Source organism: Balaenoptera acutorostrata, chromosome 3 (genome assembly GCF_949987535.1).
Source record: "Balaenoptera acutorostrata chromosome 3, mBalAcu1.1, whole genome shotgun sequence".
Taxonomy (NCBI): Eukaryota; Metazoa; Chordata; class Mammalia; order Artiodactyla; family Balaenopteridae; genus Balaenoptera; species Balaenoptera acutorostrata.
Genome location: NC_080066.1, coordinates 75,185,722 through 75,213,398, shown reverse-complemented (window position 1 = coordinate 75,213,398; position 27,677 = coordinate 75,185,722). Strand labels below are relative to the sequence as shown.

At 37.4% G+C, this 27,677-nt stretch overlaps 1 protein-coding gene across 4 annotated transcripts in view; it reads right to left on the bottom strand.

Annotated features, from left to right (window-relative positions):
- VPS13C (vacuolar protein sorting 13 homolog C) overlaps nucleotides 1–27,677 on the bottom strand; it is a 197,130-nt gene that overhangs the window by 44,401 nt on the left and 125,052 nt on the right. For all 4 annotated transcript variants that reach the window (XM_057542575.1, XM_057542576.1, XM_057542577.1 and 1 more), the window contains exons 48-62: nucleotides 26,848–27,017; nucleotides 25,230–25,477; nucleotides 23,841–24,070; nucleotides 22,236–22,328; nucleotides 19,228–19,593; nucleotides 18,760–18,846; nucleotides 16,967–17,122; nucleotides 16,498–16,762; nucleotides 7,899–8,059; nucleotides 6,777–6,898; nucleotides 5,972–6,266; nucleotides 4,315–4,704; nucleotides 2,697–2,801; nucleotides 1,682–1,846; nucleotides 9–137 (exon numbers count right to left, since the gene is read on the bottom strand). In XM_057542575.1, coding sequence (XP_057398558.1) covers nucleotides 9–137; nucleotides 1,682–1,846; nucleotides 2,697–2,801; nucleotides 4,315–4,704; nucleotides 5,972–6,266; nucleotides 6,777–6,898; nucleotides 7,899–8,059; nucleotides 16,498–16,762; nucleotides 16,967–17,122; nucleotides 18,760–18,846; nucleotides 19,228–19,593; nucleotides 22,236–22,328; nucleotides 23,841–24,070; nucleotides 25,230–25,477; nucleotides 26,848–27,017 — 2,982 coding nt within the window. The remainder of the gene's footprint in view (nucleotides 1–8; nucleotides 138–1,681; nucleotides 1,847–2,696; nucleotides 2,802–4,314; nucleotides 4,705–5,971; nucleotides 6,267–6,776; nucleotides 6,899–7,898; nucleotides 8,060–16,497; nucleotides 16,763–16,966; nucleotides 17,123–18,759; nucleotides 18,847–19,227; nucleotides 19,594–22,235; nucleotides 22,329–23,840; nucleotides 24,071–25,229; nucleotides 25,478–26,847; nucleotides 27,018–27,677) is intronic.

Sequence of the window (27,677 nt, the reverse complement as noted above, 5' to 3'; positions counted from 1 at the left end):
AAACTTACCAGATCTTCTAAGCTCAATAAAGTGCCATTATCCTGTTGGTTATAAAAGAATGGCTTGGAGGATCCTTCATAGCCCACCACTCTCACACAAAGTTTGCCTGAAAATTTTTCAGGCCAAAATGGAAGGTACTGAAAATATAAAAGTTAATATCAGTCTTAAAATAATACTATAGTATAAATAAAACAGTGGCTAATAAAGTTTCCAATTCTAATTCAGATCATGATTCAATTATTACTAAGTTTCTTAAAATAGCCCCTCTACATCTAATATTAAGATTACTGACAATATAATGATTATTTATGAAGCCAAAGAAACTCCATCAGAAGAATAGATATATTAGTCTTTTCATACTTATGGAATAATTACAATATGAGAAGCTGAAGTGCTATTAAGAATATCTCAAGTATCTTGAATATTTAAAAATTATAATCTTAATAACATTTGCTTTTATATATAACCCATTTTAATTCCTTAATCACTATGAATTCTTTCACAGAGTATCTTATCCTAGATAAACCAGAAGACAACTGAAGGCAGAGGACATTGCTGGAAGTCCTGACACCATCCTCCAGGCTGTCTGATCTTAATCAAATCATGCGCCTTTTTGAGCCTGTTTCCTTATCTGTAAAACTGAGATCTTAGTTCCTAAAAAGAAAGTTCCCTCTGTTACAGAATACTGGGTAAATTCTATTTCTAAAAAAAAATACTACTGCTATCAAACTCACATCAAAGATAAAAAGATAAGGAGCATTTATTTGTTGCCAAGTCTATGGAGATCATTCCAAGTGCCTTGGAAAGGCCATGCCTCTTAGAGGTCTGTGTTTGTAGTGTAATTGGAATCCTTCTCTTAAGCTTTTGCTAAATATTTTTAAAAATAATTTTAGAATTCTTTTGAGATGTACAGAAGAACAGTTCTATCCTTAAGTCAGGTGGCTTGGTTGAAAACTCGGGCAAATTCAAGCACTAACACTTGTCTTTGCATCTGTCCTATCCCCACTCTTTCCTTATTTTCTTCACGTTTCATCTTGTTGAGTCTGCAAAAGTTTAGTTCAAATGCCAGCTCTTCTATGAAACTTCTACTTTTGATCTAGACCACAATGATCTCAAACTCCAATAACTTTACTGACCTAAAAAAGTATGAGATTCCATTTCCTTCTCTGTAAAGCAAGGTGGTTGAATTTTTGGAATTTTTCAAGGAAACTTCCAGCTCATCTATTCAGAGATCCTATAACCACCTCTAACTTACCATACACTATCTTCTTCTCCATGTATTAATTTATATGAGTCTTAAGCCCTCCAACAAGATTAGATACTTCTTGAATACATTAGATACTTCTTGAATACAAAGACGTTACCTTGCTATTGACACAATACATAGTACTTTATGTACATTTTACAGGACATACCCATGTTTATACATATAGGAAGAACTAGAGAATGAGTGTTAACAGTCTAGACTGAGCTAGTGGTAAATATTATCCACAATTTTTTTCTTCTTTTTTAACATATGCTTATAGTATGGAAGAAAAGTCTTTCAAAGCTGGCTGTCATATTTTAACCCACAAATATGGCAGCAAAGTGAGTATGACAAAGAGATATATATAATTCTTAATTATATGTCTATATTTATTTGTACATTTTAGGAGCCAGTTGTATTAAAGGAAAATATTACCTCTGAAGAAGCAATATAGTTCCATTTATTAGTTGGCATTGAGCCATCAGATGCAATTTCACCAACTTCTAGTTCTAGTGATGACTTGTTCACAATAGTATAAAAGGGAGTCAAAGTAACTATTCGTGTAAGATTAAAACTGCTCATTTTGATGCTAACACCAACCTGTAAAAAGTAAACAAGCTTATCATTTCCCAGTACTTTACACAGCTTGAAATACACACACACACACCCATTCACATACAGGCTTCTTAAAATATTTTAGGAGATGCAAGAGGGAAGAGAAATGGGAACATATTGTATATGTATAACTGATTCACTTTGTTATAAAGCAGAAGCTAACACACCATTGTAAGGCAATTATACTTCAATAAAGATGTTTAAAAAAATATATTTTAAAATAAGATTTCTTAAATAAAGTAACTGCTAAGAGCCATATTCCATGACTGATTATCTTCTAAGAAGAAAAATTTTGGTTCCTTAGTTTGGCTCCATCAGAAACAAATTCAAGAAATATCACTCAGTTATTTAACTAATGATGACTTATAATAACAAACTTAACTTTTAAAAAATCCTTTACTTTTTAACATTCCAAAGTAAATTGTTTTAAAATTAGTGTACAGGCTCGATTTTTGCTGCTTTATTAACTCTGCTATCAATAAAATAAAAATTTCAAAATGGTAATAAAACAAGTCAACTTGTATCAGATTATTCAAATTTTCGCAGTCAAACTTAAGATTTAAGAAACATTTGGCAGGGAGTGTTATGGAATGCAGATTCTAGTATATTCTGAATATTTACCAAGTTGCTTACTTGTATGGATTCAACTCACTGCCTTAAACTTTGACAAATTTAGGTTTTGCTTTGATACTAGCGGGCCTAGAAATTAGTAGAGAGATATAACTGTCCTCCACGTAATACTTTGAATTCACATTTCTGTACCCCTTAGGATCCAGCTCATTTACTGATGAAAATGTGAATGAAATCAGAAGTAAATAAGCAAGCAAAATCTTACCAGGTATTCCATATTGTTGGCAGGACACTTCACACACCCGTAATTTCCCACTGTATCCAATGAAAAACCACTGGACCATGAACTAGTTGAAATTTTTAACTGTACCTACACCAGAGAACACAAACAATCATATAAGAAATCTAAAACACTATATTAATTTTATTTGATGGAATGCTGCTAGACCACTAGAAATTTATTTAGTAACATGAGACAGAAAAATATAACCAAAGGCATGCTGCAAATGGGTAACGGAACCACAGAACTCCAGGGGACAACGTAATATTTAAAAGCAGAGCTCTGACCTTCCCATTCACCTATGCAATGAGTATAGTGAATTTAAAGATGCATACCAATGAGACCTTCTGTTATTTGAAAAGGAATTATAACGTAAAATGATATTTTCCAGTGTTAGACTTTTGATACAGAGCTAACGAATTCTTAAAGTTTTAGCACACAGAGAATTTATGCTTTTAACATTATTCAGCAAACAATAAAGGAAAAGTGTTGTGATAAGCAGAATGGAAGACACAATTCCTGTCTTCAATGAGCTTCCAACTAAACAAAGAGATACAAATACATACTAATAATTATGATGCGAGACTCAATGTGATACAACTATATAAAAGGGATAATATGCGATCAAGGTGAGAGGGTAAAAAGTTTACTTCTGGCTATGGGATTCAGATAAAGTTGTAGAGAAGAGATCTAATTCTGCTCCTGTATTAACCTCCATCTACCCAATAGATTATAGAACACCTGAGTACAACCAGAGGTCAGACACATCAACAGGTACAATATCAAGTATTAATGAAAACTCTAAGACAGGGGTTCTCAAAGTGTGGTCCCTGGACCAGCACCATCGGCAACACCTGGCAATCTGTGGAAAATGCAAATTCTCAGACCCTACTCAGACCTACTGAATCGAACTATGGGGGTCTGACCCAGCAACCTGTTTTCAAAGCCCTCTAGGTGATTCTAATGCACACTGAGATTTGAGAAGCACTGCTCTAAGAGAACATGGATGGAATATCTAGCCCCACTTTAGATGGTCAGAAAATCCTTCACACATGTCAGGCTGGAGCAGACTGCCAAAGGATGAACAGCGGATAACCAGAAAACATGAGGCAGACAGGCAAAGCATAGGGCAAGAGGCATTCTAGGCAGAGAGTGCAGCTATACAAAGGCATAGGGGTAAACAATACCAAGATATGAGTCTGAAAAGGAAAGAAGGGACCAGAGCATGAAGGGTCAGGCCTTACGCATTAGGTCTCTCTCACGAAGGCCTGCTTTAGTGCTTCACACATAGGAGGGCTCAGTTAAAATAAACCAAATTCAACTGTTCTATCTTTTGAAATGCCATTGCATCACTGGTAACCTACATAAAATCAAGGTTTCTACTCGACACTATGTCAAGAACAGAAGTAATTCTAGGGGCACCAGAGAAAAAGGTAACTCAGCCTTGGGACACTATTGTTGTTAGTTCCTAATATCCCACTTAACCGTGTATTCCTTAAAAGTCCTCTTGGACCTAATTCATACCTGTGACACTGAGCAAAGAGGTAAGCATGGCATTAGATAAACAACAAACAGGTAACTTGTTTTATCAACAAAAACATACCTTATTTTTACTAAAAATGTTCTTCTTCTTGAAAGAGAATAAAATAATATCCCTAAAATCAGCTGGATGTTTCACATGAATTTCTTCTGAACGATACTGGAGAACCCGAGAAGTCTTGTTGATTAGCCAATAGGGACTAAAGATGGATAGCTCCATCTGGCTGCCAATTCGCTTGACATGTATTGACAGGTCAACTGTCAACGCTTCTGTGGAGTCAGAAGAAAAATACACAAGAAAGAATTCGGGAAGTGTATCACATATACGGAAATGTCCATTCCAGTTTTTGCCCTGATATTTCATCAGAACTAATTCCATTATTTCTCCACTGATTCTCGAATGTAGAACATTGGCAGCACTGCCTTCTGCTAGCTCATGAGTTTCTGCTGTTCCCTAAAAACAAAGAAACAAAACTAAATTTGCTTACCAATTTTTTAAAAACCTCTGCAATAACGTCCATATTTTATACAAATACTAAGTAACCTACCAGATTCACATTAACTGACAAGTCTTCAAGGTACCATCTTTACATATTATGAATATCCAACAATTACTAATGATTAAAAATAAAACACTCTATCATAGCCAAAGTCAGAAACTGTCTTTTGGTCATTAGCAGGCCAATGGTTACAAATTTTGAGAAAAAGACCTGTGCCAAGAATCAAAGGCTGGACTCCGGAACACTGGCTGTTTTCCATTAACAGCTATGTCATTAAATGAGCCACTTAATTGCCTGGACTTCAGCTTCATCCTTTATTCACATACTACACCTAATGGTTCTCATACAAATAGAATAAGAAAAGTGATATCAAGCTATGCTGACAAGCTATCTAAGGTGGAACTACTTTAAAAATGAGTAACAGCAACATAATAAATTAGGCTTCCTTACCGAAAGCATCTCTTGTATAAATACTACTTAGTTAATCTAATTAATTTTATTCTCCACAACTCAGGGATGGCTCATTGTCAGATAAAGAAAATAAGTTTAGGTTCCAAATACTTTCCAGATTTTTGTATTTTGATATGTTGTGGCATGTACAAATTTAAAAATATTTATCATACTTCATTACTAGAAAATGTTCCCTAATATTTTTTAAGACAGTAATTATTTTTCAGTTCAACAGAAACTTGAACCAAATAATCATCACTTTAAAGCAAAAAACTTTAAAATTAACTTCATAATAAATTAAGATGAAGTATTTTCTCACTGGCATTTTTCTATACTTTAGCTAAGAGAATTATACTTAGATAATAAAGACACTATTATAATTATTTAGAGCAGATGCAGCAGAGTTCAGTGGTGGAGAACAAGAAACCAAATTGCTTAGGTTCAAATTCCAGCTCTACTATTTATTAGCTGTGGGATCCTGGACCTGTCACTTAACCCCTCAGTTTCCTCATCTGTAAAATGGGTCTAATAACAGTACCTTCTTCAGGAAGTTATTGTGAGGACTAAATATGTTAATACATGTAAAATACATGACATAGTGGCTGGCACAAAGTAGATGTTATACCAGTTTTTGATATTATTAATATTATTAAAGCATTACAAGTAGGTGAATGTAAAACACTGACCTCAACTAAAAATACCATTAAAAAGAAACAAACTAGAATTCACTCCATGTAATAATAAAAGTCAAACAAAATGCAAGAGGCATACCTCAAGTAAATATCTTAGAGAATATGGGAGAAAATTCCTCAAAGTGACAGTAGGGTAAAGATGAATGATGTAAGCTGGATCCCAGTCTTTCCTCTGTGTACATATATAGCTTAATTCATCAGGTACAGCAATTGTATTGACTATAAGAGGTAAGAAGTTGACTTCTGTTGACGGACACTGCAGCATGCATCTGATTTCCTTGCTCCGATGAAGTTCTTCCTTCCAGGAAATATATGTGGTGGATTCTTTGTACTGATTCTCTAAGATACCAGCTGGCTGAATGAACAACTGACATCTACAGAAGAAGAAAACAGAGTGGGAAAAACGTTTTTATTGAGAACGTAAGAAAAAGCATCTCATTAATTCTTCTTGATAACTCTACAAGATAAGTAATATTATTCCTATTTTTACAGATGAGAAAAACAAGGCTAAGAAAGTTTAAGAAACTTGCCCAAAGTCACACAGCTGACTCATGGAGGCACCTTGGGGGAAAAAATACTCTGTAAAAAATGGCAACTTAAAAAAAAAAGTCATTTCAAATACAAAGGCAATCTAATAAAAATAAGTCTCAGAAAATTCTAAAACATCAAGTATACAACAGGAAATTTCATCTGGTAAATTCAACAATATAAATGTATTTCTCTATATGTCTCAAAACTGGCTTTTACAGATCTTTAGATAATAAGAATTATTATTATGTAGAATACAGATATTTTACTTTATTCTAGAATAAAGATCCTAATTCACAGAATTAAAAATATATATTATGAACCTTTTATATCAACATATTCAAGAAAGTATCTACCTATATGAATCTAAAGGAACATGGAACTCCTCTTCAGGTCTGGCTACTCCAATGCGCTCCAATAACTTCACATTCTTAACATATTTATAGATGATGAAAGCAATAGAGAAATGGTTTTTAATCTGTTGGACAAAAAAACATACAAGTTGTTTAAAAAGATGCAGACGTTCAAAAGAAAAATGTGAGCCACACACAATCACTTTCAGATCTAAAAAATTTCAAGCCCAATATTGGAAGATATTTTTATGGTAATTGAAAAGTTTTAAGATATTTAAGGAGCTATATATATGAAACTTGATGCTTAAATGGAAGTTAAAAATTATTAGGATATTCACATGTTCATATATTCCAGACTGATTTTTTTAGTGTGTATTATTATCTTTCAAATACATATTAATCTTTGAGGATTTCAGCCATAATATTTTCCTCATTACAACCTTTTCTCAATGCACCATACAACTAAACAGAAAAGGATAGTAAAGGAAACATGAGGTAAATAAATACAGTACAATCCTTCCTTAACTACAGTGTAATATAGGTTGGAGCTAATAGTAAACTGAGAGACAATGACCAAAATTGGAAATCCTTTCATTTTTATCTGATGTTACAGGTCGGAAGAAATATTCTTCTGCTGACCATATGCTGAAATCTGTAATAATGCAGAGAAAAAGAAAAGTCGATAAAGCCTTAAAGGTAGAAAAAAATATTTATACAGATTAATATGCTAAAATTTTTTTCTGGGGAGACCATTTCAATATTCCTTCATACATAGTTGAAAAATACAATACAAAGAGAATGGAATGTTATCCTATTTGACAACCAGCTATTACTGCACTATTCCTCAGTTCTGAATCTTTAAAGGAATAGACAAAAAGTTTCATTAATTTTAAACCCAGGAGACAACAAAAATGGGCTTTAAATTAACAACAGCATTTCATGAGACATTTAAAATGAAGAATATTACAAAAGTAAGTTGGACAGGAAATACCCAGTTCAAACTATTATTTATTTCTGAACAATCAGTACTGACCTAATGAAGTTTTATTACATTCCTATATTCAGCCAAATGATTTAATATTTCTTGATATACTTAAAGGAACACAATTCACTTTAATGCATTACCTGCAGAGGAGAACGAAGGGTAATTACTTTGTTCCCTTCAGTTGCATCAATTTGTACCACGAGTGAGTCAGAATGACTGGCATTGGGATTCCATACATTATACAATCGCCGTCCAGGTCTGGCAACAGGGACTTTTGTAACTTCTGTATATCCATGAGGTGCTAAGTCAGAGCATAAGTGAGAAGCATTCCAAATACTAATTTACCTAAATTTTTATACAACAGATCAGGAGCAGCAACTCAAAATAATAACAAGAGTATTCTTCCTCATGACTAGAAATGTAGACTACACAAAATTCTTTTCTAAGACACAGGAGCTAATAACAAAGAAAGGAAACTAGTTATTATTATAAAATTTTTTGACCCCAAACAATTTCTCTTGGGGTTTTAAATGTATTAAAACAAACAAAATCCAACTTGTTCCTTATTTTCTCAACTATATAACAATAAAAATCGCTTTTTTTTTTTGGAATGGTGATTAACTACTGTCAACATTTTAAGACTTCTGAATATAGTTATTTTCTCTCCTCAATGAACTCCAGTCCTTTCTGAAGCGTACTACATACTGTACTATTTAAACACATAGAAATAATCTAGTTTTCTAAGGTAATTCTTAAATTAATCAAGTTTAATTTTCTCAAGTTTAGAGGAAGAAAACAAAAGTTTATCAACTATTGAGGAGGGAGAAGATGGCGGAAGAGTAAGACGCGGAGATCACCTTCCTTCCCACAGATACAGTAGAAATACATCTACACGTGGAACTGCTCCTACAGAACACCCACTGAACGCTGGCAGAAAACGTCCGACCTCCAAAAAGGCAAGAAACTCCCCCCGTACTTGGGTAGAGCAAAAGAAAAAAGAAATAACAGAGACAAAAGAATAGGGACGGCACCTGCACCAGTGGGAGGGAGCTGTGAAGGAGGAAAGGTTTCCACGCACTAGGAAGCCCCTTCGCGGGCGGAGACTGCGGGTGGCGGAGGGGGGAAGCTTTGGAGCCACGGAGGAGAGCGCAGCCACAGGGGTGCGGAGGGCAAAGCGGAGAGGTTCCCGCACAGAGGCTCGGCGCCGAGCAGCACTCACCAGCCCAAGAGGCTTGTCTGCTTCCCCGCCGGGGCGGGCGGGGCTGGGAGCTGAGGCTCGGGCTTCGGTCGGATCGCAGGGAGAGGACTGGGGCTGGCAGCGTGAACACAGCCTGAAGGGGTTAGCGCACCACAGCTAGCCGGGAGGGAGTCCGGGGAAAAAGTCTGCAGCTGCCGAAGAGGCAAGAGACTTTTTCTTCCCTCTGTGTTTCCTGGTGCGCGAGGAGAGGGGATTCAGAGCACCGCCTAAACGAACTTCAGAGACTGGCGCGAGCCGCAGCTATCAGCGCAGACCCCACAGCAACAGGGGCACAGAGGAAAAAACGGAGAGACTCCCGCACAGAGGCTCGGCGCCGAGTAGCACTCAGCAGCCCGAGAGGCTTGTCTGCTCCCCTGCCGGGGCGGGCGGGGCTGGGAGCTGAGGATCGGCTTCAGTCGGATCGCAGGGAGAGGACTGGGGCTGGCAGCGTGAACACAGCCTGAAGGGTTTAGTGCACCACAGGTAGCCGGAAGTGAGTCCGGGAAAAAGTCTGCAGCTGCCGAAGAGGCAAGAGACTTTTTCTTGCCTCTTTGTTTCGCGGCGGGCAAGGAGAGGGGATTCAGAGCGCCGTCTAAACGAACTCCAGAGAAGGGCGCAAGCCGCGGCTATCAGCGCGGATCCCACAGCAACAGGGGCGCAGAGGGAAAAACGGAGAGACTCCCGCACAGAGGCTCGGCGCCGAGTAGCACTCAGCAGCCCGAGAGGCTTGTCTGCTCACCCGCCGGGGCGGGCGGGGCTGGGAGCTGAGGCTCGGCTTCGGTCGGATCGCAGGGAGAGGACTGGGGCTGGCAGCGTGAACACAGCCTGAAGGGGTTGGCGCACCACAGCTAGCCGGGAGGGAGACCGGGAAAAGGTCTGCAGCTGCTGAAGAGGCAAGAGACTTTTTCTTGCCTCTTAGTTTCGCTGCGCGCAAGGAGAGGGGATTCAGAGCGCCGCCTAAACGAACTCCAGAGAAGGGCGCGAGCCGCGGCGATCAGCGCGGACCCCAGAGACGGGCGTGAGACGCTGGGGCTGCTGCTGCCGCCTCCAAAAAGCCTGTGTGTGAGCACAGGTCACTCTCCACACCGCCCCTCCCGGTAGCCTGTGCAGCCCGCCACTGCCAGGGTCCCGGGATCCGGAGACAACATCCCCGGGAGAACGCACTGCGCGCCTCAGGCTGGTGCAACATCACGCCGGCCTCTGACGCTGCAGGCTCGCCCCGCCTCCTCTGTACCCCTCCCTCCCCGCGGCCTGGGTGAGCCAGAGCCCCCGAAGCAGCTGCTCCTTTAACCCCGTCCTGTCTGGGTGGGGAACAGATGCCCTCAGGCGACCTACACGCAGAGGCGGGTCCAAATCCAAAGCTGAACCCCAGGAGCTGTGCGAACAGGGAAGAGAAGGGGAAATCTCTCCCAGCAGCCTCAGGGGCAGCGGATTAAAGCTCCACAAACAACTTGATGTGCCTGCACCTGTTGAATACCTGAATAGACAACGAATCATCCCAAATTCAGGAGGGGGACTCTGGGAGCAGGAGATATTAATTTTTCCCCTTTTCCTTTTTTTTGTGAGTGTATATGTATATGCTTCTGGGTGAGATTTTGTCTGTATAGCTTTGCTTTACAATAGCTTTATTTTACTTCACTATATTATAGCCTCTTTCTTTCTTTCTTTCTATTTTTTCTCCCTTTTACTCTGAGCTGTGTGGACGAAAGGCTCTTGGTGCTCCAGCCAGGCATCAGGGCCGTGCCTCTGAGGGGGGAGAGCCAACTTCAGGACACTGGTCCACAAGAGACCTCCCAGCTCCACGTAATACCAAACGGCAAAAATCTCCCAGAGATCTCCATCTCAACATCAAGACCCAGCTTCACTCGACGACCAGCAAGCTACAGTGCTGGACACCCTATGCCAAACAACTAGCTAGACAGGAACACAACCCCATCCATTAGCAGCGAGGCTGCCTAAAATCATAATAAGGCCACAGACACCACAAAATACACCACCAGACGTGGACGTGCCCACCAGAAAGACAAGATCTAGCCTCATCCACCAGAACACAGGCACTAGTTCCCTCCACCAGGAAGCCTACACAACCCACTGAACCAACCTTAGCCACTGGGGACAGATACCAAAAACAACAGGAACTACGAACCTGCAACCTGTGAAAAGGAGACCCCAAACACAGTAAGATAGGCAAAATGAGATGACAGAAAAACACACAGCAGATGAAGGAGCAGGCTCAAAACACACCGGACTTAACAAATGAAGAGGAAGTAGGTAGTCTACCTGAAAAAGAATTCAGAATAATGATAGTAAGGATGATCCAAAATCTTGGAAATAGAATAGACAAAATGCAAGAAACATTTAACAAGGATGTAGAAGAACTAAAGAGGAACCAAGCAATGATGAAGAACACAATAAATGAAATTAAAAATACTCTAGATGGGATCAATAGTAGAATAACTGAGGCAGAAGAAAGGATAAGTGACCTGGAAGATAAAATGGTGGAAATAACTACTACAGAGCAGGATAAAGAAAAAAGAATGAAAAGAACTGAGGACAGTCTCAGGGACCTCTGGGACAACATTAAACGCGCCAACATTCGAATTATAGGGGTACCAGAAGAAGAAGAGAAAAAGAAAGGGACTGAGAAAATTTTTGAAGAGATTATAGTTGAAAACTTCCCTAATATGGGAAAGGAAATAGTTAATCAAGTCCTGGAAGCACAGAGAGTCCCATACAGGATAAACCCAAGGAGGAACACGCCAAGACACATATTAATCAAACTGTCAAAAATTAAATATAAGGAAAACATATTAAAGGCAGCAAGGGAAAAAAAACAAATAACACACAAGGGAATCCCCATAAGGTTAACATCTGATCTATCAGCAGAAACTCTGCAAGCCAGAAGGGAGTGGCAGGATATACTTAAAGTGATGAAGGAGAAAAACCTACAACCAAGATTACTCTACCCAGCAAGGATCTCATTCAGATTTGATGGAGAAATTAAAACCTTTACAGACAAGCAAAAGCTGAGAGAGTTCAGTACCACCAAACCAGCTTTACAACAAATGCTAAAGGAACTTCTCTAGGCAAGAAACACAAGAGAAGGAAAACACCTACAATAACAAACCCAATACATTTAAGAAAATGGGAATAGCAACATACATATCGATAATTACCTTGAATGTAAATGGATTAAATGCTCCCACCAAAAGACACAGGCTGGCTGAATGGATACAAAAACAAGACCCATATATATGCTGTCTACAAGAGACCCACTTCAGACCTAGAGACACATACAGACTGAAAGTGAGGGGATGGAAAAAGATATTCCATGCAAATGGAAATCAAAAGAAAGCTGGAGTAGCAATTCTCATATCAGACAAAATAGACTTTAAAATAAAGACTATTACAAGAGACAAAGAAGGACACTATATAATGATCAAGGGATTGATCCAAGAGGAAGGTATAACAATTGTAAATATTTATGCACCCAACATAGGAGCACCTCAATACATAAGGCAAATACTAACAGCCATAAAAGGGGAAATTGACAGCAACACAATCATAGTAGGGGACTTTAACACCCCACTTTCACCAATGGACAGATCATCCAAAATGAAAATAAATAAGGAAACACAAGCTTTAAATGATACATTAAACAATATGGACTTAATTGATATTTATAGGACATTCCACCCAAAAACAACAGAATACACATTTTTCTCAAGTGCTCATGGAACATTCTCCAGGATAGATCATATCTTGGGTCACAAATCAAGCCTTGGTAAATTTAAGAAAATTGAAATCGTATCAAGTATCTTTTCCGACCACAACGCTATGAGACTAGATATCAATTACAGGAAAAGATCTGTAAAAAATACAAACACATGGAGGCTACACAATACATTACTTAATAACGAAGTGATTACTGAAGAAATCAAAGGGGAAATCAAAAAATACCTAGAAACAAATGACAACGGAGACACGACGACCCAAAACCTATGGGACGCAGCAAAAGCAGTGCTAAGAGGGAAGTTTATAGCAATACAAGCCTACCTCAAGAAACAGGAAACATCTCGAATAAACAACCTAACCTTGCACCTAAAGCAATTAGAGAAAGAAGAACAAAAAAACCCCAAAGCCAGCAGAAGGAAAGAAATCATAAAGATCAGGTCAGAAATAAATGAAAAAGAAATGAAGGAAACAATAGCAAAAATCAATGAAACTAAAAGCTGGTTCTTTGAAAAGATAAACAAAATTGATAAACCATTAGCCAGACTCATCAAGAAAAAAAGGGAGAAGACCCAGATCAATAGAATTAGAAATGAAAAAGGAGAAGTAACCACTGACACTGCAGAAATACAAAAGATCATGAGAGATTACTACAAGCAACTCTATGCCAATAAAATGGACAACCTGGAAGAAATGGACAGATTCTTAGAAATGCACAAACTGCCGAGACTGAACCAGGAAGAAATAGAAAATATGAACAGACCAATCACAAGCACTGAAATTGAAACTGTGATTAAAAACCTTCCAACAAACAAAAGCCCAGGACCAGATGGCTTCACAGGCGAATTCTATGAAACATTTAGAGAAGAGCTAACACCTATCCTTCTCAAACTCTTCCAAAATATTGCAGAGGGAGGAACACTCCCAAACTCATTCTACGAGGCCACCATCACCCTGATACCAAAACCAGACAAAGATGTCACAAAGAAAGAAAACTACAGGCCAATATCACTGATGAACATAGATGCAAAAATCCTCAACAAAATACTAGCAAACAGAATCCAACAGCACATTAAAAGGATCATACACCATGATCAAGTGGGGTTTATCCCAGGAATGCAAGGATTCTTCAATATACGCAAATCAATCAATGTGATACACCATATTAACAAATTGAAGGAGAAAAACCATATGATCATCTCAATAGATGCAGAGAAAGCTTTCGACAAAATTCAACACCCATTTATGATAAAAGCCCTGCAGAAAGTAGGCATAGAGGGAACTTTCCTCAACATAATAAAGGCCATATATGACAAACCCACAGCCAACATTGTCCTCAATGGTGAAAAACTGAAACCATTTCCACTAAGATCAGGAACAAGACAAGGTTGCCCACTCTCACCACTATTATTCAACATAGTTCTGGAAGTCCTAGCCACAGCAATCAGAGAAGACAAAGAAATAAAAGGAATCCAAATCGGAAAAGAAGAAGTAAAGCTGTCACTATTTGCAGATGACATGATACTATACATAGAGAATCCTAAAGATGCTACCAGAAAACTCCTAGAGCTAATCAATGAATTTGGTAAAGTAGCAGGATACAAAATTAATGCACAGAAATCTCTTGCATTTCTATACACTAATGACGAAAAATCTGAAAGTGAAATTAAGAAAACACTCCCATTTACCATTGCAACAAAAAGAATAAAATATCTAGGAATAAACCTACCTAAGGAGACAAAAGACCTGTATGCAGAAAATTATAAGACACTGATGAAAGAAATTAAAGATGATACAAATAGATGGAGAGATATACCATGTTCCTGGATTGGAAGAATCAACATTGTGAAAATGACTCTACTTCCCAAAGCAATCTACAGATTCAATGCAATCCCTATCAAACTACCACTGGCATTTTTCACAGAACTAGAACAAAAAATTTCACAATTTGTATGGAAACACAAAAGACCCCGAATAGCCAAAGCCATCTTGAGAACGAAAAATGGAGCTGGGGGAATCAGGCTCCCTGACTTCAGACTATATTACAAAGCTTCAGTAATCAAGACAGTTTGGTACTGGCACAACAACAGAAATATAGATCAATGGAACAGGATAGAAAGCCCAGAGATAAACCCACACACATATGGTCAACTTATCTTTGATAAAGGAGGCAAGCATATACAGTGGAGAAAAGACAGCCTCTTCAATAAGTGGTGCTGGGAAAATTGGACAGGAACATGTAAAAGTATGAAATTAGAACACTCCCTGACACCATGCTCAAAAATAAACTCAAAATGGATTAAAGACCTAAGTGTAAGGGCAGACACTATCAAACTCTTAGAGGAAAACATAGGCAGAACACTCTATGACATATACATCACAGCAAGATTCTTTTTGACCCAGCTCCCAGAGAAATGGAAATAAGAACACAAATAAACAAATGGGACCTAATGAAACTTAAAAGCTTTTGCACAGCAAAGGAAACCATAAACAAGACCAAAAGACAACCCTCAGAATGGGAGAAAATATTTGCAAATGAAGCAACTGACAAAGGATTAATCTCCAAGATTTACAAGCAGCTCATGCAGCTCAATAACAAAAAAACGAACAACCCAATCCAAAAATGGGCAGAAGATCTAAATAGACATTTCTCCAAAGAAGATATACAGATGGCCTACAGACACATGAAAGAATGCTCAACATCATTAATCATTAGAGAAATGCAAATCAAAACTACAATGAGATATCATCTCACACCAGTCAGAATGGCCATCATCAAAAAATCTAGAAACAATAAATGCTGGAGAGGGTGTGGAGGAAAGGGAACACTCTTGCACTGTTGGTGGGAATGTAAATTGATACAGCCACTATGGAGAACAGTATGGAGGTTCCTTAAAAAACTACAAATAGAACTACCATATGACCCAGCAATCCCACTACTGGGCATATACCCTGAGAAAACCATAGGTCAAAAAGAGTCATGTACCAAAATGTTCATTGCAGCTCTATTTACAATAGCCAGGACATGGAAGCAACCTAAATGTCCATCGACAGATGAATGGATGAAGAAGATGTGGTACATATATACAATGGAGTATTACTCAGCCATAAAAAGAAATGAAATGGAGGTATTTGTAATGAGGTGGATGGAGTTAGAGTCTGTCATACAGAGTGAAGTAAGTCAGAAAGAGAAAAACAAATACAGTATGCTAACACATATATACGGAATCTAAGGGAAAAAAAAAAAAAAAAAAAAAGGCCATGAAGAACCTAGTGGCAAGACGGGAATAAAGACACAGACCTACTAGAGAATGGACTTGAGGATATGCGGAGGGGGTGGGGTGAGATGTGACAGGGTAAGAGAGTGTCATGGACATATATACACTACCAAATGTAAAATAGATAACTAGTGGGAAGCAGCTGCACAGCACACGGAGATCAGCTCGGTGCTTTGTGACCACCTAGAGGGGTGGGATGGGGAGGGTGGGAGGGAGGGAGATGCAAGAGGGAAGAGAAATGGGAACATATTGTATATGTATAACTGATTCACTTTGTTATAAAGCAGAAGCTAACACACTATTGTAAGGCAATTATACTTCAATAAAGATGTTTAAAAAAAAAAAAAAAGTTTATCAACTATTTGTTTCAAGCCTTTAGAAATGTTGTCTCTCAAGGGTATCTGCAGCAAATATTTTTCCATATTTTATCAAAAATAAGCTGACACCAAGAATTCCAAAGATACCCTTAAAAATAGCATAAATATAGCATACCGAAGGTCAGAGAGAAGAGGGAGCTCTCCTGACGGCTCAGTGTAGATAGTTTCCCTTGACATGAAGGTTCCATGCTGGCATATTCCAATTCCAATTTCTGACCGGCATCAACATCACACACATCACTTTTCTCAAGGGAGCCCATCACTCTGAGATTATGATTGGGCTGCACCTTAATGGGAACACCTACAGAATTTGTTACTGTAAAAGGTGCCCTGTCTTTTAAAGAGTAGTCAAAAGTAGAAGCAGTGCCCTCTGAAAAACCCTGAAAAGGAACACAACAACAACACAATAAAATTTTTGCAAAATTCAAATTTTTTTTCAAAAACTAAATTTCGGCTACACATTTTTTAGAAATGAATGTTGATGACAAACAAAAATAATGCATACGTTTCCATTTAAAATTCCATTTGAAATAGTCCAAACAAGAACCAAACTATGAAATAGTCCAAGCAAGAACCAAACATACTTTTGCTAAATTGCTGAAAACATTAAGACAGCTTTTGGATATTGTTATATTCATTGTATCTCCTGAAGAAATATCAACTTCTGTTTCTGGCTCAGGAAGAAGAATAAAATAATCTCCTGGCATCAAACTTTTATCCTGGACTGGATTCTTCTTTACCTACGAGGATAAATACATAGCAATTTTATTAGCCAATGAATAATAAAATTAAAATACCCTCGATAGAGTCAAGGTTAAATTCTCCTAACCCTGTCACTTTATATTAAGGCTCCTCAAAAGTCTCATTTTCAAAAATATTCAGTGCTTCACCTTGACTTAGCGCAGGTCAGCATTCTTTCTTTCAGTGTGTAGTCCACGCACAGGGAAATGTTTAGAATTGTGCCATGGAAGGACTCCAAGTGAGTTACAATATTTGTCTTTTGTGCATTCACCAGAGAAAGCTATTTACCCAGTGTCACCTAATTGGTCATTTTATGTTGATGAGCACTTTAAGAGGACCCTGAAGTCTAAACTGATCCTTATTGGAAGTAACATCTGGTATTCCTTCTACTTTTTAGCAGTAACACCTATAAATAAGTAATATGATAAGCTTTCAACCACCCATCAGTCTTGTAAAAGTCTTGTAAAACATTCTTTGTTAGCCTGCCTACTCCAAAGAGAGGCAGGTCAGAAATATTACTTCTACTTTACTGAGAGGAAATTAGGACACAGGTTAAGTGACTGCTCATCTTTAAAGTAAGAATCTGCGGGCTTCCCTGGTGGCGCAGTGGTTGAGAATCTGCCTGCCAATGCAGGGGACACGGGTTCGAGCCCTGGTCTGGGAAGATCCCACATGCCACGGAGCAACTGGGCCCGTGAGCCACAACTACTAAGCCTGCGCGTCTGGAGCCTGTGCTTCGCAACAAGAGAGGCCGTGACAGCGAGAGGCCCGCGCACCGCGATGAAGAGTGGCCCCTGCTCGCCGCAGCTGGAGAGGGCCCTCACACAGAAATGAAGACCCAACACACCCAAAAATAAACAACTAAATTAGTTAAAAAAAAAAATCCATTAGGTAAATGATTTAAAGATGTCCAGAGTAGCTTAAAAAAAAAAAAAAAAAGAATCTGCTAAGTCAATTTCAATGCCTCACACTTGGGTCAAGTTGCCCCAGAGAAGTGTGCTGTGATAATTTGTGAAGGGTATAAAACTTGTGTTCCTGTTAATCTAGGGAGATGTGTTTCAGTATCTAGGACTCTGCAGTGTTCTCAAGAAGCATCACAAAGAGATGACACAAAGAATTCATGAACCAGAATAGCAGTTCTTGGATTTTTTGGTCTCTTAAAATGACTGAGGATCCCAAGGAGCTTCATTTATGTGGGTTATTATCTATCAGTATGTACTCTATGAGAAACTAAAACTGAGAAAATTTTAAATATTCATTTAAAGCCAACAATTACATGTTAACATAAATAATATTTTAATGAAAAATAACCATTAAAAATACATAGTGAGAAGAGGAGTATTTACAGGTCTCTTTAGTGCAAGCCTTAAGAGAAGACAGGCGGACTCATTTCTAATTTTGTTTTCAATCTGCTGCAAAATTGCATAGTCTCTGGAAAATTCCACTGTATGCTCATGAGAGAATGAGAATGAAAATGATATATAATGTCTGAATATTATTATGAAAAGAATTTTGATCCCATGATCCTCTAAAAGGGCCTCAAGGATCCTGGACTACATCTTGAGAATCTCTGAACTAAAATATATGTATATAAATGAATGTACACAATGATATTATTTTATTATGATTTCCTTACAGCAAGCCTTAAATTCCATGGTCTCTTCCCCTCCACTCTCTCAATCAGTGGCTCCCATACAGCATGGGTCTCATTGTAATAATGAACCTGGAAAGGCACAGAATTATGAGAGTCTTTAAACGTTAACTACATATTTCTATAACCAGTAGGAAAAAATATTAAGTAATGTTATATGCCAATAACCATTTTAATAACACACCTAAGGACACAAAGGATATTTATAAGGAGGGTGCATTTTATTTTACTCTTACTTTGCTCCATAAACCAATTATTTAGCAAAAGAACCTTTAAAAAGTAATGACCAAATAAATAATACTACACATGAATAAATTAAATGTTAGAATATATTATCTATTCATATATATACTTGCTATGGTCATGCACACAAAAAAGCTCACTTCCTAATCCCTCAATTGCACTTTTAAGGAAGTTGCCTCTGAAGGTGGGTAATAATTCATGTGGTCATACCTCTAGTGTCATGTCAGCAGAAGCGGCCATTAGGGAAGTCCAATTTTTAACGTTTCCTGAAAACTTAGACTCTGCCAATAATAGAGGTACAGTTCGATGCCCAAGGCCACATTCTAAGGTAACTTGAACTGATTGGACAACAACAGCACAATTTTCCTCTATCACTGGATTTTCAATGTCTCTGAAATTTTCTGTTATTTCTGTGGCCATGTCAACACCAAGAAACCAAGAGTTATAATCACTAATAGATTTGACACCCCAAAGATGTTCCGTTTCCTTAGATATATCTTTGGATTCATCTTCTTTTGTCTTTGGAGACAGAGCAGCCATTATTGTCATCACAGTATTAAGAATTATGGGTGAAATCTTTAAAAAAGAAAGGAGAAAAAAATTTAGAATAAATTCTTTCCCAGATGAGAAGAATACATAACACAAAAAATTTAAAGTAACTAATTAAAAATTTAAATATATTAAATTAATAACTGAGGAAAACAAAAGAGAACACACAAAATCATGTGTCAAGTCAACTAACCTCAAAACAGTGATTTCTGCCCAGGTTATTCTAGAATTAAGTGACTAATGTGCATGTCAACTGTCGAAACCTAAAGTTAAATCAGTTAATTCAGAGTGAAACAGCGTTATGTGAACAGAAAAATGTAGAGGTATAACTGAATTTTTCATTTTTCAACCAGCTGCATTAACTAAACCAAAGTATGTGATCCTCATCAAGATATACACACATGGTTTTCATTTGTCTTACCGACATAGGAAACCTGAGAATCACCATGGACTCCCTTTCACCCTAAGATCTGAAAATTCCACCTCCTATTATCTTTGGATAGTATCTTTGCTCACCTCTTCATTCCAATTACCGTGCCTTAGTTCTTAGCAATGATGATGTCTTCCATGTCCTGTCAGCACCATCTCAGCCCACCCACCACATGATTTTCCTAAAACCCAAATCTGAGCATGTCATTCCTATGTTTAAAATCTTCAACAACTCCCCATAACTTTCAGGGTAAGATTAAAACTCTCTTTAGCTTAGGACACGAACTTCTTTGTGACCTGATGCCGAATCAGTTAAGCTACCCATGGTTTCCCAAAGTTTGAGCAATACTGGGTTAAAGAAATTAAGTGGATTCCTTTACTGTTCACTTCTCACAACCCTTACTTGTTTAATATGCTAAGGAGATATGATTACATCACCAAAAGAAGGAGCGAGTATGCAGTACTTCCCAAACTTACCTGTCACCTGAATCCTTTTCTTCATTGCCTTATTAATGTCACCTATAATTAGTGTTCTCAGTCCTACGACTCCACCACACCATTCTCCCCATCCACATGGGATCACCCCTCCAAGTCCTTAAAGGATTTTTCAAGCCTTTGCCTTTATGCATATTGTTGGTTCTGTCTAGGTAACCCTTTCCCTCTCTCTCCATCTAACCACGCTCAGATGTTCAAAGCTCAGTTCAAGTAGCCCCACTTCCAGACAGCTTTCCCTGATGTCCTAGTCTGAGCTGGAGGCTCCTGCCTGCACCCCCAAGAGCACCTCATGCATGCCTCTAGCACTGAAAGCTGAAAGTAATCACTCATTTACTTCTTTCTCTCACATATGTCACTAAGTTTTTTGAATGTTGGGACCATGTACCCCCAATGCCTTGTACAGGACATTCTTCATACACAGTAAAGGCTCAAAAAAGCGTGCTCAATAAATAAGTAAAGTGATATACAAAGACATGGAAAAACAATCCCTCAGCACTTTAACCCAGCGTCGCAGACAAAAATGCATGCAAATCCAAGTTTTCTCCCCATTTAGCATTTTAAGTCTGTAGAAAAGTAAATCTGTTAACAAAATACCATCTAAGACAAACTAGTAATTTAAAATATTGAGAGAAAAGTACATTGGAGAGCAGATTGCTTTTTCAATACTACAAATGTAAGAGATAAAAAAAATTCTAATAATTTATTTCTGGCATACATCTGTCATTATAAATATTTTATAAGACAAATAAAACATTTAATCACATAATTATTAAATTCAACCAAACTACACCTCAAATAAAAGCCTAAAAATAACATTGCAAATAAAATAAGAGCAACCTCATTTTTCTATCCTTCCTTTCCTTCTCCTCCCACTTCATCTCTGCTCTCCCCACCCAAACCCAATCTCCAACACACACACAAATATACTAGATAAAAACTATCCTGATCATTTGTATATATTTAAAACTGTGGTTCACCCTGAGCAACATGGATTTGAACTGTGGGGGTTCACTTATGTGTGGATTTTTTTCAGTAGTAAATACTATGGTACTACATGAGCCACAGTTGTTTGAATCCGCAGATGTAGAACCTCAGACATGGAGGAATGCAGATTCTGAGGAACCGCATATACTGAGGTCTGACTGTAAAGTTAAAGCACTGCTAATCCCTGCGTTACTCAAGAGTCACCTGCACTGTTTCAAAGAAAATAGAAACAAACATTTGCATTAAAGAAAAATGTATTTTAATATGAGGTTTTTATTGATTACTAAATATGTGACTAGCATAATGCTCTAGATGTGAGAGTCATCAAAAGATAAGAAAAGTAAGAACTGATTGTGGGGCTTCCCTGGTAGTGCAGTGGTTAAGAATCCGCCTGCCAATGCAGGGGACACAGGTTCAAGTCCTGGTCCAGGAAGATCCCACATGCCGCAGAGCAACTAAGCCCATGCGCCACAACTGCTGAGCTGGCGCTCTAGAGCCTGTGAGTCACTACTGAGCCTGCGTGCCACAACTACTGAAGCCCGCGCGCCTAGAGCCCGTGCTCCGCAACAAGAGAAGCCACCGCAATGAGAAGCCACCGCAATGAGAAGCCTGTGCACCGCAACAAAGAGTATCCCCCGCTAGCTGCAACTAGAGAAAGCCTGCGTGCAGCAACGAAGACCCAACGCAGCCAAAAATAAATTAATTAATTAATTTAAAAAAAAAGAATTGATTTTCACCCAAATAATATGACAGGCACTAACCTTAATTATAAATTCTTCAACTTCAATATTTATATCTTCTTTTCCTGAAGCCCATGTACATTTTTTCATAAACAGAGAACAGGGCTGTAAGACCTAGAAACAAATAAATGAAATTTACTTATGAACATGTCTTACTTAATTTGAGATCTTTAACTATAGTCTACAACTAAAAGCAAAAAGGCAAATTAAATTAGCTGAGAATCTCTTGTGAGGGCTCCTCCAAACTAAGACAAGTCTATGACCATTGTAAAGGAGTTTAAGCAGTTCTGATGAATTCCTTTATGCCAAATTCTTAAGTAGTAATGCACATTTACTATTAGAAGTTTAAAATGTTTCCTTTTGCTAAAGTGTGTTTTAAATGATGCCCTATGTAAAATACACTTTTAAGATATCTACAAAAATGAGCTAAGGACTATGGTAAGGTCTTACATTTGCAAAGAGGTAAATGAGGAAATGGAAATGTATTTCATTATAATTTTTATGACCACTAAATCACTTGAAAATGTTATTCTAAACAAATAGTTCTGTTAACACCTTTTAAAAAAAGACTATAGTAAGGTAGGTAAATGAACAGTTTCCAGATGATTACCAACAGGTCAGTCTTGAATTTCCTGTAAGGTCCTTATTAGAATAGATTTCAAATCTTCAAACTTGACGATTTATTAAAACCATGAAGGCTATTAAATATCATTAAAGAAACAAATAAAATGCATCTGAACTGAATGGAGGAATTAGTATGCATAACTTTCATTTTTTAAAAAGTAGGATGAGCTTTAAATAGAATGATTAATATAAGCTTTCTGTAACATGTCAAAAGATGATCCTGGGACTTCCCTTGTGGTGCAGTGGATAGGACTCTGCACTCCCAACGCAGGGGGACCCTGCTCAGGGAACTAGATCCCACATGCATGCCACAACTAAGGAGCCCACCTGCCACAACTAAGACCCGGTGCAACCAAAAAAAAAAAAAGAAGATGATCCTGCTAAAGAATGTTTCATGATACAGTATAGATTAAGCTTAGCACTGCACTTCTTTATGCAAGTCACTTTGTCCACGAATTTTTTAAAATTTAAAATAACACTGCAAATGCATCACATTATATAATGATGCTCTTTAACATAAAATTATCAATTTAACATTAAAAAACATTTGGTACAGTAATTAATTTAATTAACTAAAACCATATTTTTCAACTATAATGTGAAAGCACAATTGAAGTTAATTTGTAATAAAGCAAAACATAATCTCTTTTGGGCACATGACTCTGATGAATTTTTTGGTTCATTCATCCACTCACTCATTGGATATACTGTGGTGAACAAAAGCCAACAGCTGAAAAGGAATGTTGATTTGTACTAAAGTTCAAATACTGTTCAGCAAAAGACAGTATAATGAAAATGAGTCTGGAGATAGTCTACAGTTCTGTCACTGCAGACATGGCTAAATCATTTAACATCTCTGGAATGCAACATCCTTATCTGTAAAACCTCAAGCTGGAGTAAATACTCTCTGAAGTCCTACAGAGCTCTCACATTCTGGGATTCTATGAATGAACCATTTCTGCCATCCTTCAATCCAAGCTTAGAATATAAGGTAATTCTTACTGTGGTAATGTTTTCTCCTCTCTTTTCTCTGAGAAAAGGGCAAGCGAGCACTTTAAGATCTCTCACGGACGCTTTCATTATCTGCTCGAGTTTGGATGTCGATAGACAGAGGTTACACCGGAATGAGGCTGTCAGAGCAGGGGCATCAGCCTTTGTCAGGTTGGCAACAAACACCACTTCTGGGTCTGTGATCTTGGCGTTTAAAGTCATATTTGGTCTCACAGAGTCATCTGAAGAAACAAAAATAGGAACCATAAAAGTTCTAGCAACGTAAACCTTGTCACTTGGGTACATGTTATCTGTAAGTTGCTAAGTTGCTTCTAATATCCTGCTATTATGGATATGGTGAAAGTAACAATATTAATAACTGATCGGTAAAGACTAACGATAAATGATTATTAACAAATGCTGATTACGTGGGATAATTCAATCTTGACCCCTGTTGTTAAGAAGATCATTCCCACTTTGACCTAGCAGAAATCATCTTGTTTTGAAGTTCCTTTTGTCAGAATTAACGCATATATGCGATGCATGTGTGCACACGTCTGAGCGTGTCCTATGTTATGCTGCAGGAGCAAGGAAGGGAAAACAGGCGAGGGGAGTATCAGGAAGAGGACAGGAGACCCTGATAAGTACACAGGCCATTATTACTTGTCTGCCTTGATTTCACCCTCAAGTCTACAGTTAGTGTCATACAATCTATAGTAAAAATACATTACATGCATATATGAATAGAGATATCACATGATTACTGTTTAAGAAAGATAAATGGAAAAATAAAATTCTGACCTTGCCAGTGAATGGCAGTTTTGCAATCTTGCTGAGTTACACATTAGAGAGAAAAATGCCTGACCTTAGACAATCACAATTTAACAGAGGAAATCACTGATCTACTTTGCAATGGTGGAATAAATGGTTTACGGGTCAGGGAGTGGCATCAGCATACACGGAGACCAGACCTGCGCAAACCCTCTGCTAACTTTAAGGAATCTAAGGTGATGTCCAGGGGTGTCATGTTGGGTCCTCCAATACTCCCACCCTCTGCTTTCAGCTGTTTAATTGCTCTTCAATATGATTTAATTCTTCCAAATATTTTCTTTGAATAAAAGATTCCCTTTTTATATATTCCCTTTTTATAGGCTGTATTTCTGGATGGGTAAAGAAATGTTAATGGCAGAGTTGGAACCAGAGCAGAGGTTTCCTGGTGCCTGATCCAATACATATTTTTACTCCACCTCTCTCTTAAAAAAATCTATGCTTACTAAGCCTTTTCTGCTGAATGCATTTAAATTTGAAAGAGTAATTTTACATTCTTAAATTCTCTATTTCTCTTTTTTCCAGTTTGTAATTTTGGTAAAATATACAAGTTGACAGATAAATTCTGCTAACCTTTCTCCATCTTGATTTTTGCTAAGGCAGTCTGTCGCAGTGGAATCTGTGATTCTTTAGCCATATTTTCTGGACTCTGAGGTACAGCTTTGATAAAGAAATCTGCCACAGTCATCAGAAATTCCACACTGGCACAAACATACAGCTTGTCAAGAACAGCATCGATATGACTTCCATTCTTGTCTTGTGTGTAACTTACGTCAATCATAGAACTGCTGTTATCTTGGCCATTCTTCTTATCAATCATTCTGAAAAAATACATACATTCATTATTTTATTTCCGCTAAAAGAATTAAAAAGAAGAAAAATTTCCTATACATTTTAATCATTTTTCTTTCACCTTTCAGTTTCCAATCTGTGAATAGAAAACAGATCAGTGTTAACTTGAGTCTAATTAGCTAATCAGCAACCAAGACGTGGTCTCCTAATCTCCACAGCAAGGTTCATGATAATAAGTAATTACAGAATACTTTATAATTATAATGCAATACTAGAAAAACAAATCAATGACTGCTGAAAGGAAGTTTGGCAATTGACAAAACACATTAATGTGGTGCCACAAAATTTAGAAGACAACCTCTTCACATTATTTTACAAAATAAAACCTCCCTGAAAGAATTTGTCTCCAAAGATCATCCTATACAGTTGACTCCCAAATTATTCAATGTGATTCAAATCAGGCAGCGTTCAAGCGTCTGCAATGATATAATAATTCCCACACATCCTCATGTGCACTGCAAAGAGCACGCTATGAAACAGAAGGACGGCCTTTATCACCCTTGCCTAGACTGCTACCCCAAGACATGAAATCTGCAAATCAGAAAAGCTGGTTGCATGATAGCACTCTTTCCTCATTTATTCATCTCTTGGAAAAACAAAGGGCTCACAAGTATTCAATACATATTCAACGGGTCCAACTTCAAGCAGCAGAATAGTGTTTCTCCAAAAAAACAACAAGGACAAAAATATTATGCATCTCATTATTTGGGAAAGGAATAAAAATATAATTAGGCTATTGAAGTTGCATGTTTCTCACTTTATAGTAGGGTGATATGAATTAATCTTTCAAAAATGAGTTGATAATGTGAAAATTAGGGATTCCAGTTTTTTTTTTTTTTTAATCCTGTAGGGTCTTTTTTAAGTATAGTTGATCTACTAAAACTTTTAAAGAAATTTCACAAAACTGTTTTAAAATATATAGACAAAATAAAACAAAAGAAAGATCCATAACTTTAAGGCTTTTTTGAAAAGAAGATTCTGCCTACTGTGAACTATTTAGAAAAATATATCACCAATGAACCACCCCATGTGGATTTAACTATTAAAATTCTTACAGTTTCTTAGTTCCCACTTTTAAGACAATACTCTATTTTATTATTAACCTTCCCTTTATTCAAAATTTAAAGCAACTGAACCTGAAATTAGCACTACTTCTTGATGCACTTCAAACTGAAATATGACCAAAGACCTCTTTTGATAATCCCAAGGAACAGAATCCCAAAAAGGATGATCAAAAGACCCCTTCTGACCATCTTAAGCTGAGCAATCAATGCCTGGTAGCAATGCCAAGTGCAATGTCAACCTTATATAATGTGCGGCAAATTCAGAGATGACAAACCTTGATGTTGCTCTCTCAATTCCTTCTCTGAGATCATCAAGGGTGCATGTCTTAAGTTTAATATTGACATTCATTGAGCCATCCTTAAACATCTTCCCTGAAGAGGCCATAAGATGTAGTCTGAGTTCACCAAGCCGGAAACTGTCATTATGAAATGAAAGTTTGGATTCCTGTGGTATATTTTTCAAGCAAAAGAATCAGTTATCTTCAGGTGTTATGTAATTACTTTTAAACATATTTCTTAACTCAGAGGTTAAAAGCAAATCCATACCACAAATTTTTAAAGTATGGGCATTAAAACTGGAACAAAGAATAATATGAATGTTTGTGACTGTATATGCACATACAAATAAATATATAAGTGCATGTGCTGATCTTCAACAAGGGTTAATACATAAAAATTTCTAATTTACAATTCAATGCAAATAAAAACAACCCAGGAAACTGTCAATCAATCATGCTAACTTACAAATATTGGCTTGGCCAAAATGTTCGTTTGGTTAATGAATACACTGTTCAATAAAGTTCTTGGTGAAAATGAAAAAGGTCTTTTATTTTTACTTAAAACCAAACGAACTTTTTGGCCAACCCAATATTTAATGAGCTCTTCTGTAAAACACTCTGTGAGAGGAACTAAAGGCTTTATGAGAAAGGATAAGGCATGGTAGGTGATCTCAGTGAGCTTATACTCTAATTGAAAAAAATACAATAGAAATACATTACAAGGAACATCCCAAGGAGATGCTGTAAGTTGTAAATAATTAAAAAATGATGTATCGTCACTTATTTATTCAGACTTATATCTTCCCATATTCCACAAAGGATATTAA